Genomic DNA, 18,610 nt, shown 5'->3' on the forward strand with positions numbered 1-18,610 from the left:
GATCTAGTAATTTGTAATCTATCATTAAAATCGTCCATTGTACCTGAAGATTGGAGGTTGGCCAAATTAACCCCGATCTTTAAAAAGGGCTCCAGCAGTGATCCGGGAAACTATAGACCTGTGAATCTGACTGGGAAAAACTGTGGAAAGTATTCTAAAGAACAAAATCACAGAACATTTACAAAGACAAGATTTAATGGGACACAGCCAGCATGGATTTACAGTCTGCCACATTTTTTTGAAGGGTTTAATAAACGTGGATAATAGTGAACCGGTGTATATAGTGTATTTGGATTTTCAGAAGACTGACAAAGTGCACCTTGAGAGATTCCTGAGAAAATGTAAAAGCTCATGGGATAAGAGGCAATGTCCTATTGTGGACTGCAAACTGTTTAAAAGACAGGAAACTGAGAGTAGGACTAAAACTGTCAAGTTTTCTCAATGGAGAAAGGTAAACAGAGCCTCCAAGGATTTGTACTGGGACTGGTGCTTTTTAATATATTTGTAAATGATCTGGAAAGGGGAACAGTGAGCGAGGTGATCAAATTTCCAGACATAAAATTGAGTTGTTAAATCACAAGTGGATTGTGAAAATTGCAGGAGGACCTTAAAATATTGGAAGTCAGCATTTAAATGGCAGATGAAATTTGATGTGGACAAATGCAAAGTGATGCATATGGGAAAAGTAACCCACACTGTAGTTGAATGATGTTAGATTCTATATTAGAAGTTACCACCCAGAAAAAGGATATGGGCATTGAAGTGGACAATACTTTTGAAATCCTTGGCTCAGTATGCAGCGGCAATCAAAAAAGCAAGCAATGGGCCAGATTGATTAAGACTTTTCTCCCATTTTGTGTCTATGGAATGGGAAACACCTTTAGTGAATCAGGTACAGTGTTAGGAGTTATTAGGAAATGAATGGTGAATAAGTGGAGAATGTTATAATGCCTCTGTATCACTCTAGGGTGAGGCTACACCTAGAGTACTATGTGCAGTTTTGGTCGCTACATTTCAAAAAAGATATAATTGCATTGGAAAAGGTACAGAGAAGGATGACCAAAATGATATAGGATAGCTGTTCCACTCTCCTTAAGGAAAGCCTAAAAAGAGGGCTGTTCAATTTGGAGAAGAGATAGCTGAGGGGGAGATATGATTGAGATTTATAAAATGATGAGCGGAATAGAACTGATAAATGTAAATCGATGATTTACTCTTTACAAAGACACTCCATGAAGTTAGTAAGTAGCATGTTCAAAACAAATTAGAGGAAATTCTTTTTCATCAAACATACAGTTAAACTCTGGAAATTATTGCCCGAAGATGTGGTTAAGGCAGTTAGCATAGCTGGGTTTAAAAAAGGTTTGGACAAACTCCTGGAGGAGAAGTCCATAAACTATTATTAGTCAAGTAGACTTGGGGTATAGCTATAACTTATACAGCATGATAGCAGCATGGGACCTATTTACTGTTTGGGATCTTGCCAGGTATTTGTGACCTGGATTGGCCACTGTTGAAAACAGGGTACTGGACTTGATGGACCTTTAGTCTGACCTAGTATGGCAATCTTATGTTCTTATGAGAGCAGTTCTTTCTAGAGATGTGAATCGGAACTGAAATCCGAACCGATTCTGGTTCCGATTCACATCTATAGAGATGTGAATCGGAACTGAAATCCGAACCGATTCTGGTTCCGATTCACATCTCTAGTTCTTTCAGTATTATTCCCAGTATAAGAATAGCTTAGGTACATCCCATGCATCTGGACTGGTTTGGTGGACGATAAAGAAGGAGAAATTGATTATTAATTTTTCCTTGAGTCCTACCAGACCAGTCCAGAGTCTTGCTCGGTTGGACTGTAAACTGCTCTCATATAGCTGTATATACAATCTAGAAAGGAAAATGTTTCAGCTTCTCTCAGTTAAAGGGAATAGAGCACAATTTTGGGTTCACTGAAGAATTTAGTTGTTTAGTTAATATAGAAATACTGAGGAACTGCAGGTGGCACAGAGTCTTAAGGAGCTGATAATAGTGAAGGTTTTGTTTCATTCATGGGGTTCCTGAAATGAATGGGGACTAGAAATCAATAGGGATTAGGTGTCAGTAAGTAATTAGAAACATAGAAAATGACGGCAGAAGAAGACCAATCGGTCCATCCAGTCTGCCCAGCAAGCTTCACACTTCTTTTTTCTCATACTTATCTGTTTCTCTTGGCTGTTATTAACCTTAGGTTCTATTTCCCTTTCACCCCCACCATTAATGTAGAGAGCAGTGATGGAGCTGCTTCCAAGTGAAATATTAAGTTTGATTAGTTGGTTAAGCGGCAGCATAGCTCTCTGCCGTTAAAGCAGAGAGCAATGCTGGATATGCGTGAAGTATTAGTTTTTCTTCTCCCCTGCCGTTGTAGCAGAGAGCTATGCTGGATATGCATTGAAAGTGAAGTATGCCTTGAAAGACACATTAACTATCATCTAATATTGAAATGCCTAATAATTGGTAATTGAATAAGCCTAATAATTGGTAATACCTATAGCCCATGAACCCATCCCTGTTTTTTTTTTGTTGGTTTTTTTTTTTCTTTTTTTAATTTGGAGATGGCAGCCCTCCATCCTTCCGCTCCGTGAAGGTGGAACACCAACCACTGGCCACTGGCATCCCGCTCCGTGAATGCCTCTGTGGCTAATTGTAACCATATAGCAAGTTAACTGCCAGCCCTTCCCAGTAAGTCATGTGTGAGGCTTGAGCTGTTGTCAAGACGACCACAGTACAAAGACAACATATTACAGTGATCCAGCCTATTGCTCTCTGGATCCAGTGTTGCGGGTCTTAAAGACTGAGTATGAGAGATACTGTGTATTTCCTCTGTAAACATGGGCTTGGGAGGATGCTGTTACCTGCCATACCCCTTATTCCACCATAGGGGGACTTGCTGCCACATGCCTACTTGCCATACCTCAGAAAATCAAGAAAAGGTAGAGCCTGAGATTAGTTACAGAATATGGCAAAACCCACCAAAACCATCAATTAGAAGGAAGAAATATAGGCAGAAGGAAAATGCTGAGGAGAAACAATTTTGATGTTCAGAATGTGGTAAATGCTTCAGTAGGTAGCGAGAAATCATGCAAAACCAGAAAATCAAGAAATGGAACAGCTTGATTTCAGCCAATAAATATAAGAACTTTTTTTAAAGCAAACATCAGAACCTACCAAGAAAATCACACTGATTAGAAAGTGAAACTATTTACATGTTCTGAATGTGGTAATGATTTCATTCTGCAAGCTTATTTCACAAGAAACTCATAATTCCATCCAGTAACAAGATCAAGCTCAAGTATGAAATAAAAGCTCATGTCACAAAAATATTTAAATCAAAATACAACAGGCAAGTGAAGAACCTCTGAACTATTACTCAAAAAAATCTCCACTTACAGTTGACTAGCGATTGCTTGTATACATAAGATAAAATTTAGTTTGGAAAGAAAAAGACCTCAGAAGTGCTTTGCTTCTCTGAAATTGTAAACAGTAGAAGCATATGCCTGATGTAATCACTAGTCTTAAAAATAAACCTCTATCCAGCCTGCTTTTTAATAAACAAACATTTTTTATCCAACAGTGTCTTTTGTACTTTTTTTTTTTGTAGGCTGGTTTATCTTATTTATACAAGCATTCGCTAGTCAGTTGTAAGTGGAGATTTTTTTGAGTAATTGTACAAAAGTTATACTACCACATTGAATATATCTGAACTTTAAACCATGGCAATGCAATGGTTAAATATTGCATGAAAGGGATACTGCTCATACAGTATGTTTTGAACTTTTAATGGTTATATCATCACACCTTATTTCATGCATATTTTTGCAATTATTTAATATTTAAAAAAATTTCTAACATTGCCAAAATGTGTCATGAGAAACGTATCTGTGATTTTGATCTTGAATGCATTATATGCCCCTTTTCTGGTATCATCATCTGTAGAAAATCCTCCATGGGCCATGTTTCAAAATTGTTCTTTCTTCCTCAGGGGGTATCTGTGTATTTTATCTCCATCACTTATTTTCTTTTTATCTCTTTTTAATCTGGTTTTTTTTTTGTAATGTCAGCTTTGGTTGGTGGTATTTGGACGTGTCTGCTTGTTCCAAGAAGTAAACTCTTTTATGATCTCCAGTGGCCTGAAAAATAACCAGTCAGCCAACTTTGAAGTGCCTGAGAAGAAGAATATAAATCAAACAAAAAAAATCTTAGGAGTTTATGCCACTCAGCCTTGCTACTATACCCAGATTTTACACCTTGGGGTTCTTTCTTCTACTCTCGTCATGCTGCCATACACCAGACCCTCCACCTTGAGGTGTTCCTGCCACTCTGGGAGGCTGCTTTGCACCTCTCATGTTGCTTTGGTGTGTTGATTCCACTCTTTTGCTGCTTTGCCTCTTTCAGTACCTTGGATTTTTTCCTGCCACCTCTTCTGCTTTGTTCTCCCTTCATGGTGCCTTAGCATGCTGATACCGCTCTTGGTGCCACTTTGCCTCTCATGCTGCCTTCAGGGGTTCATGCTGGTTTCCTCTTTTGGAGCCTTTGGATGTTCTTCGCTCTCTCTCTTGCTGCTTCTTTGCTCCTCTGATGATGCCTTGGAGAACTCATGCTACTATTGGTACCCCTTTTCCCATTTACAGAGCCTTAGGCTATTCATGCCACTTTCGGTGCCACTTTGCCACAATCTAGCTACCTTAGAGTACGTTCCCATTCTGATTTCTTCCCTCAAGTTTCTTGAGAATTTGATAAGAGAATCAAAATTCTGGAGCCCAAAATAGGCTGAATTCAGTGCTGTTCAAAGCAGTGTTGTTGCTGGCCCTGGACAGCACAGGAAGAGGATGAGGCCTGCGGCACCGTCACTTTTCTTCTCCTTGTGCTGGTCCAATCAGCAGCAGTGAGAGAGCTTGACAAGGGGAATGGGGGAAGGTAGAGGATTACCCAAATGCAAGCCAAATGTTTGACGGGAAGAGAAGTGCGCCCACACACCCTCAGTTATAACTCCTGGTTCCCCTTGATTCTTTCGATGGACCTGGATCATGGGAGACTTGGGGGCCCTGCTTATGATTTTTTTTTTTCTTTTTAATTAGTAACACAATAATTTGTTCCCAGGGAGGATTGATGTAACAACAGTTCAGTGATTTCTTGGGCTTTGTGCAATCCTTGATTGCATTTTCATGTTTTAACTCCTTTAGATATTTGTCTTTCTAAGGTGTGCCACACACTTACCACTAGGGTGTAAAAAAAAAAAAAAAAAGAGATTCCCACTGCATAGCAGGTAAAGCTGCTGCAGTTTATGATTACACCTGAACAGGAAAAAGCCCTTAATTACAGCTTTTCGGGTAACAAAATCTCAGTTAAAGGTATGGTTACTCAAATGTTTCATAGTGTAGGGGTATTCTGTGTTTCCCACTAACCCATCATCCTCTAAGCAGGGCCATGAGCTTTGAAATTATAATTTTAATATCTCCACAGCTGCCGCACTTGATACCAGTAGAGGTGCTCTGATTCTCAACTTTCTCGTAATATTAAATACGAGAATCAACCGCTAGCCAAAAAAGACCTACCGGTATTTAGCATAGGAGTTTATTTTCTTTCAAATATCATCCATCTTATCTTTAAAATTCTACGTGGGTTAGAGTACCATGTTCCTAAAATCTTTTAAAACAGCCATTCAATAGCAGGCGTTACCCGACCCAGTTTTAAGGCTGCTGAGGTGGCCATTTTGATTCTGTGGGCCTGCTGGTTCACTCTTCTATCTGCTGTCCTCTCAGTCCATTGATTGTGATTAGTTGGACATCTTATAGTTGAAACTACAAATGTGTGTGTATAGTGCTGTGAAATGTAGTTGAATAGAAAAATTCCAATTGCAAAGTAAAAAGAGGTGGAACAAAAATCATGCTGAATCTTTTTTTTTTTTTTTTTTCCTGCTCCTGTCTCTCTGGTGAATGGAGATAAACACCCATTCAAATAGTGGTTCGTGTGCCATCTTTTAGAGGGCCATGCTGTAGCACATTGTATGGTTAAAAGGGAGGAGGCAGGATCCTAGTAGCCTTTTTATCTTGTAGGAAAGCTTTTGTAAAAATGTTTCTAGTAATGCTCGGTAACCTTATCCGTTTCTGCTTGCAGAATCTGTGATAGTGGGGTGTGCTGCATGAGTGACTGGTGTTCTTTACTCCAAACACACACCCACTTTATTTCAAGCAAGACTCTGGATTAGGTTTAAATGTTTCCAGATTCCTTACTGAAGCAGGAAAGCGGTGATGCAGGGAGACCATGGATCACGCAGCCTCGCATCTAAAAGGGGAATAACATCTTAGTGCTGTGGTTCTTGTGAGCCACCAATTGGCTTGGTTTTCAGGAGAACCAGAATACACAAATTAGCTTGATTCAACCCAGAATATATGCAGTTAGCATCTCAGGTATCCCAAAAGCCCACACCCCATGGGGCCGGTGTTAGCTCTTCAGTTGCGTGGTATATTTGCAGCCATGACGTGTGTGCCTGTTGTGAGTACTAACAGTTGCATGTTGCATCTTTGTGTTTGCTTATTGCCTGTATATGCCATTCCCTCTTCTGTTGTGTTGGCCCCATGTGCCAGTAACATATTGCTTCTTCCTGTTAGTCCTCTAATTATTTTCTTGCAGAAGTAAACATTTCAGATTTGTAGCCTTTGCCTTTAAAGCCAACACAGTCTTTACAGCGGCTAACTGATCTGCCCTTGTGCTTCTCCTTAACAAACTGAACGTGACACTTAAGAATATCTGTAACACTTGTTGCAGCCCTGGGGATTTTCAGGTTTGTGAAAGTGGCAGTTGGGTGTTCCTGTTTTTTGCGTAAGTATTTATAAAGTAATTGTTTAGTGCATGGGACAGTCTGCTAATACGGTTTCTGTGTTTCTCTCTTTTAACTTTCTCACCTCTGCGGGAACGCAAGGAGCTGGTAAGCATTCTGGCACTATTCTGTCCGCTTGTCTTTGTAGCAATGGGTGATGTCTAAACTTTTGTCTTTACCACACTTGTGTGCTATTTATTTTACAAAAAATACTTGGATTAATTTTGTATAACACCAGAATAAACCTGAAAATTGCATACAATAAATCACTATGCATTTTGCTTAAAAATATATCTAGCACTTCACAAATGGCCATTTCATGTCCGTATCCAATATGGAATTCCCTCACCACGAACATAAAGTTGAAATTCAGAAATATTCTAAATCCAGACAAAAACTGTCAAAATTCTTCTTTCAGCCACCCTTTTCTTGCAGAAATATATTTTGAAAAATTATTAGTTTTTTGTTTGTTTTTTTTTTAAAGTGTATGTTTTATAAGACACCCTGCCTAGGCACCATATCTTAGTGATTAGAACAAAACGGCCAGTGCCAACCAGTAGCACTTTTAGATGCCCATTGGGATCATTTGAGTATGGGGAACATTCATCAAATATGGCCAATTCCTCTAAATCAGTAATAATAAAAGGATGGGAAGGAAAAATGTATGTTTCCTTTCTATTGCCAAGAAGAGTCCAGTGAGACACTAAGAAGGGGACTGGCGACAATGGCTATTGAATGGGTCTGGTGTTCATAGGTTATGTTCGAGCCATCACAAAGCGAGAGAGAGGGGTAAAGACAAAAGGTTCTCTGTTGCAGCTAACAAACTGTATTTTCTGCTGTAAATAGTTGTAAATGCTGCTATTAAAATTTTTTTTATTTTCCACTAATCTGTATCCTAATTGCATGATAACTTAACTAGCAAGAGTGTTTTATCTAAGCCATTTTGTTGGGTTGTTAAATGGATTTGACATGTGCATCGGTCACAGACTTTTTTTTAATTTATAAATGGGAAAGCCTCTGGATGAATCGGAAGAGACTTTCTTGTCCTTGTAGTGTAACTGTTGTGTGCATTTCTCAAACCATGGGATAGTGATAGGGTGGTTTCATGCTTTAGGTTTGGTGTTTTTCTTTCTTCCTCATTGTGATCTCATTAGCTTTGTGGCTTCTTTTGTATTACACATTGGGGTAGATTTTTAAAAAGCCCACGCGCGTAAATGGGGTTACGTGCGCCGGGCCTACAGCCCCGGGATGCGCGTATGTCCTGGGGCTTCGAAAAAGGGGCAGGGCGGGGTCAGAGGCTCCCGGCACAGTGGCCATTTTGCTGCTGTGGTGGGGGATTGTATGCCGGCAGGCGCAACAGGTAAAACAAAGGTCAGGGAGGTCTAGGTGAGGGCTAGGGAGCAGGAGGGGAAGGGGAATAGAGGTTAGGTTAGGGAGTTGGGAAGTTCTCTCCAAGCCCACTCCAAAATCGGAGCAGCCTGGGAGGGAACGGGGGAAGGCTGCGGGCATTGGCGCACGCAAGTTGCACAATTGTGCACCCCCTTGCTTGCGCTGATCCCCGGTTTTTTTTTTATAACGTGCGCATGTTATAAAATCGGGCGTCCATGTGCGTGCACCGGGTATCGCGTGCACCACCTTTTAAAATATACCCCATTGTCCCTGAGCCAAACCCAGAAAACTTACACCTTTAATAAAATAAAAATGTCTCCCTCTCTTCTCCATTAGAATTAATGCACAAAGGTGGAAAAATAATTTGAAATGTTAGGTGCCAGTCAAAATTTTTTAGGAGATGGAGGGAAAATATGCTTTATTTTTCTTCATAATTTACTTTTTATGTGCTTATTTTTGGGGGGGGGGGGGGGGGGAGGAGAGATGGGAATTATTTTTTTTTTAACCTTCCCATTCCTACTTCTCCCAGTCTCCTCTTTATTTTTGTCTTTCTTTCCTGCCCATGGTGGCTTCTCTTCTTCCCTCCTGAGTCTCTGTCTTCCCAAGGCCACCTCCAATCTCCACTAATCACATTTCTACCTCTGGAAATCCCAGCAGGAGCCATGGTAGGTCGCCTAGCAGGTTCCCCCCTGCATCAGCATGTAGTACTTATTAATACAGTCTGGTGCGGGCTGTGCCAGCATGTCCTCGAGGCGGTTGGACTGCAGCAGCATGTCCTCTCAACACAGTGCAGGTGCTCTGGATTTTTCTACCAGTGCAATTAATTTTTGGCTTGAAAGCTTCCAGCTTAATCGGATCCTTCTCAAGCTAGGACTACAGCTCTGAGCTTTCATTCTCATAGCTGGTCAGTTTTTTTTTTCCATTTGTATTTTTCTTATAATTAAGTTTTAAATCATATTTGACAAAAAAATTAAAAAAAACACAGGAAAATCAAGAAAGAAATCTCCATTTCAAAACTCAATAGACATCAGTTGTGAATAAGTCCTTATTACAACCAAAATATCAGAGAGAGATGCATGGAAAAAGAAGAAAAAAACACATCCTCCCAAATTAATCTTCCCCTCTTAACAGACAAATCCTCAAAGCCAATAAAGATGACTTATCCATTATGAAGGTTTCAATATGCATAGGGTCTACAAAAATGAACGTATTATCTTGACACCCAACTATGCACTTACAGGGAAATTTGTAAAAGAATGAGACACCTAATGACAAGACCCGTGGTTTTAACTGGGAAAAAATAATTTCCTCTTAGGCTGAGTCTCTCTAGAGACATCAGGAAAATCCTGAACTCACTGGCCACAGAATAAAGATTTTTTTTTTCTATTTAAAATATTCACACAAAGTCTTTCTCAACTATTCAAGACAAAAAACACAACAAAGGTAGATCTAATGTATGTGTATTTTACCATATGATGATTGAAGAAAGAGACCAGTCAGGGCTAGAAATGGGAACTAACACATCAGTAGCTTCCTCTTCAAAGCCCAGAATTCAGAAGGTAATAACTATTAGATAACAATGCTTTATTAGAAGAGAAGTGAAAATTTTGGTGTTATATTTCTGGACCTGAAAGTAAAAGGCTGCTAGGAAAATTTAGTAGGTGAAGGTTTTTAGCCCTTAGCCTGCCCTCCAGCATTTCACATTTTATAATATATACTCAAATTGTAGTTTAATACCTACAGTCAAAACTATATGTATGTTAGTGATTTGCACCAGTCTGGGCAGTTATATTGGTCCCTATTGAGTCCAGTCTACAGTCCAAATCAAATCAGTTAATTTACTTGGTGGTCTCACAGAGAGTATGCACATAACTAACAGTATTGGAGATGGTGGTTTCTTTACGAGACAACCTTCCAAATGTCCCTAAGGGAGATGGCAACGAGGTCAGTTGAAGAGCCTGACTCTGCCCTCTCAGATACTTGAGGAGGATAGACAGGTACTGGAAGCAAATTGGGGTCCTGTCAGAAACCAAAGGAGCCAGAGATGACAATGTAAACCCAATACAGATGCATTCCTATTCAGATCTTGTTATATAGCATCAGAAGTCCTATCCGTAATGGAGATGGTGAAAACCAAGACATTAGGCTGACCTCCTTCTTGAAGGTTTTGAGGATTGGAAGGAGGAGGACGAACCTCAAAGCTTAGGGATGTTCCTCCCAATTCCATGTTGAAATTTAACTGCGAACTGGAGCGCGGTGCACATGCAAATCATATCGGAGTTGAAATCTGGAGAGGGACTTCAATTTTCGCTTTTCTCTTTCTTTCCATCCTCGAGCCACTTCTTAAAGGCCTCTTGAGGATCCAATTACTTCAATGTTGGATGGCCATGATACCTGTCAGCGGCTTCACCTCCCCACAGGGCCCCGAGTTGGGCAGGATTGAGACAGCTGGCCCAAATTCCACCCATGGGTTGCCGCTTCTTAAAGGCCCCTGACCCTCCGACTTTAGCATCGGGCGGCTGCGATGGTGCCTATTAGTGGCTTTACCTCCCCGGAAGTCCCAGAGTCAGGAAAGATGGAGACTGCTGGCCTCTTTCTCTATTTTTAGTCCCTCGCTCTGTAACTTGGTCATTATTTATTTTATTTATTTATTTGAAGCTTTTATATACCGAGGTTTAGCACATGCCTTCACCCCGGTTTACATTGGAACGAAACAATGATACATAGAACAATTTGAGAAACAAAAGTATATGCAACTAGCATATGGAGAAGGAAGTAACAGGAATAACTAAAAAATAATTTAATTCAAATAACGAAAAAGAAAATAGAAACGAAAAACGAGGAAGGTATGTACAAACTCGTGCTCTGAATACAAGAAAGTCTGAATGGGAAAAGTAGGAAATGAGGGGGGGATGGGGTAGGTAATGGAAGGAGGAAGGGGTAGGTAAGCGGAGAAGAGAAGAGGGGAGAAGGATGGGAAGCATGAGGCATCACAATTGTGGATTGCTTAAATCATCATTGAAAGTCTGGCTGAAGATCCAGGTTTTCAGTTCTTTTTTGAATGATTTATTTTCGATGATAGTGGTGAGGTAGCATGGTAGGGCGTTCCAGAGTTTAGGCCCCGCTATGGAGAGAGCTCTATTTCTGGTGTTAGTAAGCTTAGCCATGGGATATGTGGGTATTTCGAGTAGACGTTTTTCAGAAGTTCTGGTGTTCCGTTGAGGTTTGTGGGGGTGGAACATTTTACTGACTGCGGAGTTAACTGAATTGTGTAAAGCGTCATGGATGATCGTCAGGGTTTTGTATTCAATTCTTTGAATGATTGGTAGCCAGTGTAGGCTTTTTAGTATTGGGGTGATGTGATCCGATTTTTTATTTCCGGTCAGTACTCTTGCAGCGGCATTCTGCAGTAACTGCAGCGGTTTTAAGGTGGATTTGGGGAGACCTAATAACATTGAGTTGCAGTAGTCTAAGCTGCTGAAGATCAGGGATTGTAGAACTGTTCGGAATTCCTGATGGTGGAGGAGCGGCTTTAGGTGTTTTAGTACATGAAGTTTATAGAAACCTTCCTTGGTTTTGGCTGCTATGTGTGTTTTTAGGTTGAGATCTTTATCGATCCATACGCCGAGGTCCTTTGTTGAGCTTTTTAGAGGTATGGATATGTTGTTGATTAGAAGAGAGTTGTGGGCAATGGTTTGGTCTGAGACGTTTCTTCCAATGAGGATACATTCAGTTTTATTCATGTTTAGGCATAATTTTAACTTGTTGAGCATGTTTCTAATTGTGGTTAGGTGTTTGGCAGCTGTGCGAAGAGCGTCTTCTATTGAGTTGGTGACAGGTATGATGAACTGAATGTCGTCGGCGTACAGAAAGAAAGTTATTCCAAGACTGGAGATGAGGTGGCAGAGAGGAATTAGATAGATGTTAAAGAGGGTGGCCGAAAGGGCAGAACCTTGTGGTACACCGGTGTCTAGAGGGAGGGGTTTTGATGAGATGTTATTCATAGTGACCTTGAAGGATCTGTTATTTAGGAAGGAGGTGAACCATTTGAGGGTGAAGCCGGAGAGGCCGATGTTTGAAAGGCTAGATAGAAGGATTTTGTGATCTACAGTATCGAATGCCGCGGAGAGGTCTAGGAGTATTAGGAGGTGGTTAATCTTGATGTCGGCACTTCTTAGAATTTCATTAGATAGGTTGGCGAGAAGTGTTTCCGTGCTGTGATTTTTTCTAAATCCGTGTTGATTCGGGTGAAGTATGTTGTATGAATCAAGATGTTCGTTTAGTTGGGATAAAACAGCTTTTTCTGTCAATTTGGCTAGTAGGGGTAGATTGGATATGGGGCGGTAGTTATTTGGGTCTGACGGATCTAGGTTCTTCTTTTTTAGAATGGGAGTGATGGTTGCAGATTTTAGTTCGGTTGGGAGTTCGCCTTCTTCTAGTGATTTGTTTAAGATGGCGGCTAAGGTGGGGGCGATGATATGTGCCAAATCTTTGAGGTTCCGCGTCGGGATTGAGTCCAGTTCATGACGCGCAGGATTTATTTTATTTAGCATTTTTTCGGCTTCAGTGATGGAGACAGGGTTGAAATGTGACCACTGGGGTATATTCTTAGATTCTAACCAGTCTTCTGTGGTAGTAGAATTGTTGAGAGAGCTTATTAATCTGTTGATTTTGTCATTGAAGAACGTGGCGAGGTTTTGAGATAAGTTGGTATCAATGTTTGAGTGGGTAGTAGAGTTTTTGTCCTCTGTGAGGTTTTTTACGATGTTGAATAAGGCATTTGAGTTGTTAGAAGAGTTTTTAATCTTTTGGCTGTAGTAGTATCTTTTCGTGTTTGAAATCGTGCTTTTATAGATGGCAAGGTGAGTGCGGTATCTTTGTTGGTTAGTTGGGGACATCGATTTTCTCCATTCTTTTTCCAATTTTCTGAGGTTAGATTTCATTGATCTTAGGTTGGAGTCAAACCACGGGTTATTTTTGTCGTTTTTTAGTTTTCGCTGTCTAGTTTTCACTGGGTTTATATTGTTGGCTGTTATTTTGGTTAGATGGTGCCAAGACTGAGTTGCTCTCTTGGAGCTGGAGAGGTCGAGGTTAGAGATTTGTTTTCCTAGTTCTTTTTGTAGTTTGTCTGGATGAAACTGTGGTCTGAATTTGAAGGAAGAGGAGATGTTTTCATTAGTTGAGATACTGGGTTGTAGTTGAGATTTACAGTGGATGAGGAAGTGATCAGACCAGGGGACTGGGTTGACTGAGGTGTAAGTATTTAAGAAGTGGTGGCTAGTGAAAATTAGGTCAAGAGTATGACCCGCTTTATGAGTATGGGTGTTCACTTGTTGAGTCATGTTGAAACTAGATAGCATGTCCAGAAGGGTTTGGCAGCTATGAGTTTTTTTGTTGAGGTCTGTGTGGAGGTTGAAGTCGCCCAGTATAATGGTAGGTTTTTTTGTGCTGATGTTTGAAGATAGGTATTCCAGAAGGGGGGATGGGTCATCTTCTAAAAGGTTTGGAGGGCAATAGACTAGGCATATTTGAAGGTGTTCTGAGTCAAAGAGGGCGATTTCGTATTTCTTTGGTAGGTTGTTGGAGATTTGTTTGATTGCGAGCTCTTTTTTTATTATTAGTAAGAGGCCACCTCCTCTTCGGGCTTTACGAGGAATGGAGAACAGGTCGTAGTTGTTGTTAAGTAGTTGGTTTACGAGAACTTGGTCGGTGGATTTGAACCAGGTTTCTGTAATAGCTATGAAGTCTGGATTATTGTCTTGAATTAGGTCATTTATTAGGATATATTTTTTGGTTAGGGATTGAGCGTTTATTAAGAAGAAGGTCAAATAGGTTAGGTTTCTGAGGTTGTTCTTTAGGGGGATGTTGATGAGATGGTTGGATTTTCGTTGCATATGGTTCATGTTTGAGTTGCTTGGTGGTGTGATAGGCTTCCTGTTTTGAATGCTTGTTGTCGTAGTTTGTGGGTGTTTAAATTGAGTTCTTGAATGAGAGACGAGGTTATTGTCTTCATAGGATTGATGAATGTATGATGGGGTAGCTAGATAGCGTTGGTAAGAGGCGTCATGGAGGGGTCTGGAGAGATAGAAGGTGGAAGAGGAGACGTTTTGGGTGGGAGACATTGGGAGTGTGAAGAGAATGGGAGCACGAATGGGTAGGTTCCTATTGCATGCGACGCCAGGCACGTGATGATTATGTACGAGCTGTGATTTAAATTGCCCTTTTAGGCGCGGCAATTCCGAAGTCATCGGTGGTGCTGATGCATATGGGTAGACCTAGACCGGCACCAGTAGGTGAATTGCTTATAAGGCCTCGTGACTAGCGGAGGGCTGTTGGAGGTATGGCAAGACTGAAAGCCTTACCCCGATGGATCACAGAACCGGATGCGCGGCTCTGTCTCCAGTTTGGGTGGATGAGGAAAAGACTAGACGGACGGTGATGAGGTACGAGTGAATGCTGGAAAGGCTGTATGTGAGGATGATTGAAGGATATTTATGTTTCGGACGGTAGACTCCTATATCACTGTATCTTTACGGTCAGCAATACTTATTAAGGATATCACATTAGATACTTCTGTGTATAATGGTCGGGGCTTCCTCGGGGCTGTACGAAGTGACAGTCCTCTTATAGGGGACCACAGACCTCAGGAAACCCAGTACAAATGCCTCTTGAATCCCATGCGCAAGTGTGGCTGTTGTGTGATGGCAAGGGTTTCTTTTTTATTCCCCCCCCCCCTCCCCAAGAATGGGGGAGAGATGTGTTCACTGTCTCCACAGCATCCCCCAACCTACTCGGGGAGCAGAAGCTGGCCTCAGAAATCAAACCCATGCAGTTGTTCATGGTGCAAGTTAGCGAGCAAGATGCACGTCTCTTTGTGTAAGCATTAAGTCTTTTCTTTAGGATCTCAGTCTGTTGCAAAGTTAGTTACTCTGCGATAGTTGCACCTGCAATGTATAGAGATCTATAACAGAAAATGTCTTTGTGCCTAAGGAAACATGCACATCTCTGAATGCTGTTAGAAAATGCTCTTCCAAAAGTTTGGTAAGAAACATTGGACCTCTGTAATCCTTAAAACTTGCAGGCTTCAAAGAGTATGTGTCGCCATCCCTTTGAAGGCAGACATGCATTTACTTGAAGGTGAGATAAGGGGAAACACTTCAGCTTTAGCATTTCAGATTAGCTTCCTTGGAAGATAGTTCACTTTGAAGAACCTGCCGCTAAAATCAGAGCTCTAGCAAAGGCCAACCTTCAACAAAACATGCTGTAGTCCTCAAATGGTTCTTTTCTTGTGTGAGAGGGATCCCACATCATCGCTTGTGCCAAACTCTTTGCACAATTAGAAATTCCTTTTGTGCAACATGGTGTGCACTGTTTAACTTTTAAAATGAATCTTCTGCAGTCTGGAGGTCAGGGACTTGGGATCATCCTGTGCTGTCCGTGCTTTGTATTTGTATAGCTTCCAGAGAGATTTGTTTTTCATATAAGACCCGTGTGCATCTCACACCCAAAGGATAGAAAAATATCTTCCAGCACTGTTGACCAGTCGGAAGTAATATTCCATGGTGAATGCCATGCTAGCACAAGGCAGCTCTGCACACTCTCTCCCCAATTTCCACCAGCATTCTTTGGATAGGCAGAGGGCTGTTGGTCGAACAATTTCAGTGCTATACAATTCCAGGGTAAGGACTTATTGTTCTGCATTGGGATCCTGTAACGTCCAGGCTAAAGTGAGGTCAGTAGAGCTAGCTGAATCACTGCTTGCAGGTGATGGTGACTAGCAGGAAAGTCATTGAAGATTTCTTTTGGTTTACTGTGTGGCGAGCCTTCAGAGGGGTGTAGCCATGTTCGTCTAGAGTAGCAAAAATGACAGAGGCCGATGGCAACTTATAGACTAACCAGTTTATTGAAGCATGAGCTTTTGAGGACAGAGTCCACTTCGTCGGATACATGAATTAATTCCCCCATTCCTCCACCCATCTACATGTATATTTCACCTACCTCCTATAATTTTTAGCCACTTTCATGCTTTTGATGAAGTGGATGCTGGTCCTTGAAAGCTCATTCCTGCCTCTGTCATTTTTTGGTTTACCCTGAGTATGAAAACTACCCCTTTCTTTTTTTTCTTCCCATGGCAGGGGTTAGAGAAGGGGATGGCTCTGTTAGAATTGTATTCTCATTTTTATTTGCCCATCCTTCTCACTGCATTACTTAGTGAATGGCTTATTTGTGTGGCTTATGACTGCTACTTAAGTGGAGATCAGTAGATGGTGTGCAAGAGAGAGAACACCTCATTGGTTACGTTTGGGTGGTCATTTTTTGCCAAAGACTCGACATCCCCTTGTTTGTTTTAAGCCAGTCAACAGCACTACGGCAGTATCCCTAGGTGTTGCCTTAAGATTGAAGCTTTAGAAATTTCTGCATTGGAAAAGCAGTTGGAAATACACTTTATATACATTTTAAGACATACTATTATGAAATAACAGGATGCAATGTGAAACTTCTTTTTTTTTTTTTTTTTTTTTTTTTGCATCTTATGAACGAACACCTTAGCTCCAGTGATATCAGTCTCCCTCTCCCATGATGCAATTACTGATTTCTGTAAATTTTTGTGCAAATTTATATTTGATTGCTTGAGGTCTCTGAAACGCCTTGTATCATGTTAGAATAAATCAGTTGTGTGAATGTGGATTTATGCAAAGAGCAATCATTCTGTTATATATGTGATTTGTCATGTACACATGCAGGGCACTCCTTCTGTTAGCTCATCCTCTTCAGTGTATGCTGTCTGAAGCCTGATGGTTTCAGAAATAGTAAGGTGATGCCCTCTGTCACATAAAAACTGCCTTATAGAATAGAGGATGATTATTTCAGAAGCCATATTTTGGTCAGGGTAACAGAGTACAATTGCACTTGAGTGTGCCATTCTTTCTGATCACCTAAGTCATCAGAAATCACTCTCTTATACATGAAGAATCTGATCCAGATGGAAATAATACACAGCATTTGTTGCTTTAGTGATCACGTTATGATGCAATGGTTAATCACACAGAAGGAAATCTTGTGCATCATGTTATTTTAATTTGGCCAAACTCTTAAGCATTTCTCCTCTTTCATGGCATCATGACCATAAAGATTCCGTCCCTAAGGCAGTGATGATTCCTGCTGCACATCAGCAATGTCATGTCTCTGAAAATCTGAGGGTTTTTCACCCGGATGAGCTTGCAGAAGGAGTTGATTCTCCAGAGGTGATGTGAATTTGTACTGCTGTCATTTGTGTAGGAGGAACTGACCAGCACCAGTGTGGAACACATTATTGTGAATCCCAATGCAGCCTATGATAAGTTCAAGGACAAGAGAGTCGGCACTAAGGGCCTTGGTGAGTATCAGGTTGAAGTGAGTAACAAGAACCAGATCTTCTGGGTACTTGTAACTCGGACTGGCCACTGTTGGAAATGGGATGCTGGGCTCAATGGACCTTGGTCTGACCTAGCAATGCAATTCTTATGCTCTTTTATGTAAGGTTGAAGAAAGGCGAGCAACCATTGACTTCAGAGAATTTTTGCCAGTCTAGGGTAAATTCAGCCACTATGCTGTAACAATTTACCATATAAATATCCACAAATTTTATTATATTTTCTCTTTCAATATATTTAAGGAATTGTGTTATCTAGTGTAACTAGGTAGAAAATGTAATAGTCTGAACACTGTCGTGGGAAAATTAGTTATTTATTTATTTTGCATATTTGTTGCTTGTGCCCTCCAATAGTTCTGGGTACGGTACAGTCATACAAGCATAAAACCAACAATCGGGAACTACATTCTGCGAGACAAAAGCAAAACATCAAAACAATTTGCTTGCCCAAAACTACTGAATGCAGTGCAGGATAGGAGGAACAGCCCTAGGCATGAGGGTCAAAAGCCGCCTTGAAAAAGAAAGCCTTGAGTGCTTTTTTGAAGGTTCTAGAGTCTTTCGTGTTTATCTCTAGAGAGAGAGAATTCCACAATATAGGGTCTGCTGTTGAAAGGCCCTTTCTCAGGTCTCTGACAGGTAGACGACTGGTGGATGGCATGTAAAAATTCTGACTAGACGAACGGAGGGACCGTTGGCATGTAGATTTTTAGTGTAGCAGAAATCCAAGGGGAGGTAACATTATGCAGCAAAATATGAATCATGACTGCCAACTTATAGGAGTGATGTGAGATATAATCTGGTGCCTGTGAGAACTCGTGCAGCTGCATATAATTTGTAAAGAATTGAAGATATTAGCTGGAAGACCAATGTACAGGGAATTACAGTAATCACGACTTGAAAATGAGTGACTGGAGGACAGTATGAAATTCATTTGAATTAAGAAATAGTCT

General features: G+C 40.8%; 1 protein-coding gene across 4 annotated transcripts in view; it reads left to right on the top strand.

The window, feature by feature from the left end:
- Positions 1-18,610, top strand: part of DCTN2 (dynactin subunit 2) — a 98,042-nt gene that overhangs the window by 39,350 nt on the left and 40,082 nt on the right. For 2 of the 4 annotated variants that reach the window (XM_029594583.1, XM_029594585.1), the window contains 2 exons: positions 6,962-6,967; positions 17,528-17,624. In XM_029594583.1, coding sequence (XP_029450443.1) covers positions 6,962-6,967; positions 17,528-17,624 — 103 coding nt within the window. The remainder of the gene's footprint in view (positions 1-6,961; positions 6,968-17,527; positions 17,625-18,610) is intronic. The other 2 variants (XM_029594584.1, XM_029594586.1) reach the window with 1 other exon arrangement.

The sequence above is a fragment of the Rhinatrema bivittatum genome, chromosome 3, assembly GCF_901001135.1.
Source record: "Rhinatrema bivittatum chromosome 3, aRhiBiv1.1, whole genome shotgun sequence".
NCBI classification, from domain to species: domain Eukaryota; kingdom Metazoa; phylum Chordata; class Amphibia; order Gymnophiona; family Rhinatrematidae; genus Rhinatrema; species Rhinatrema bivittatum.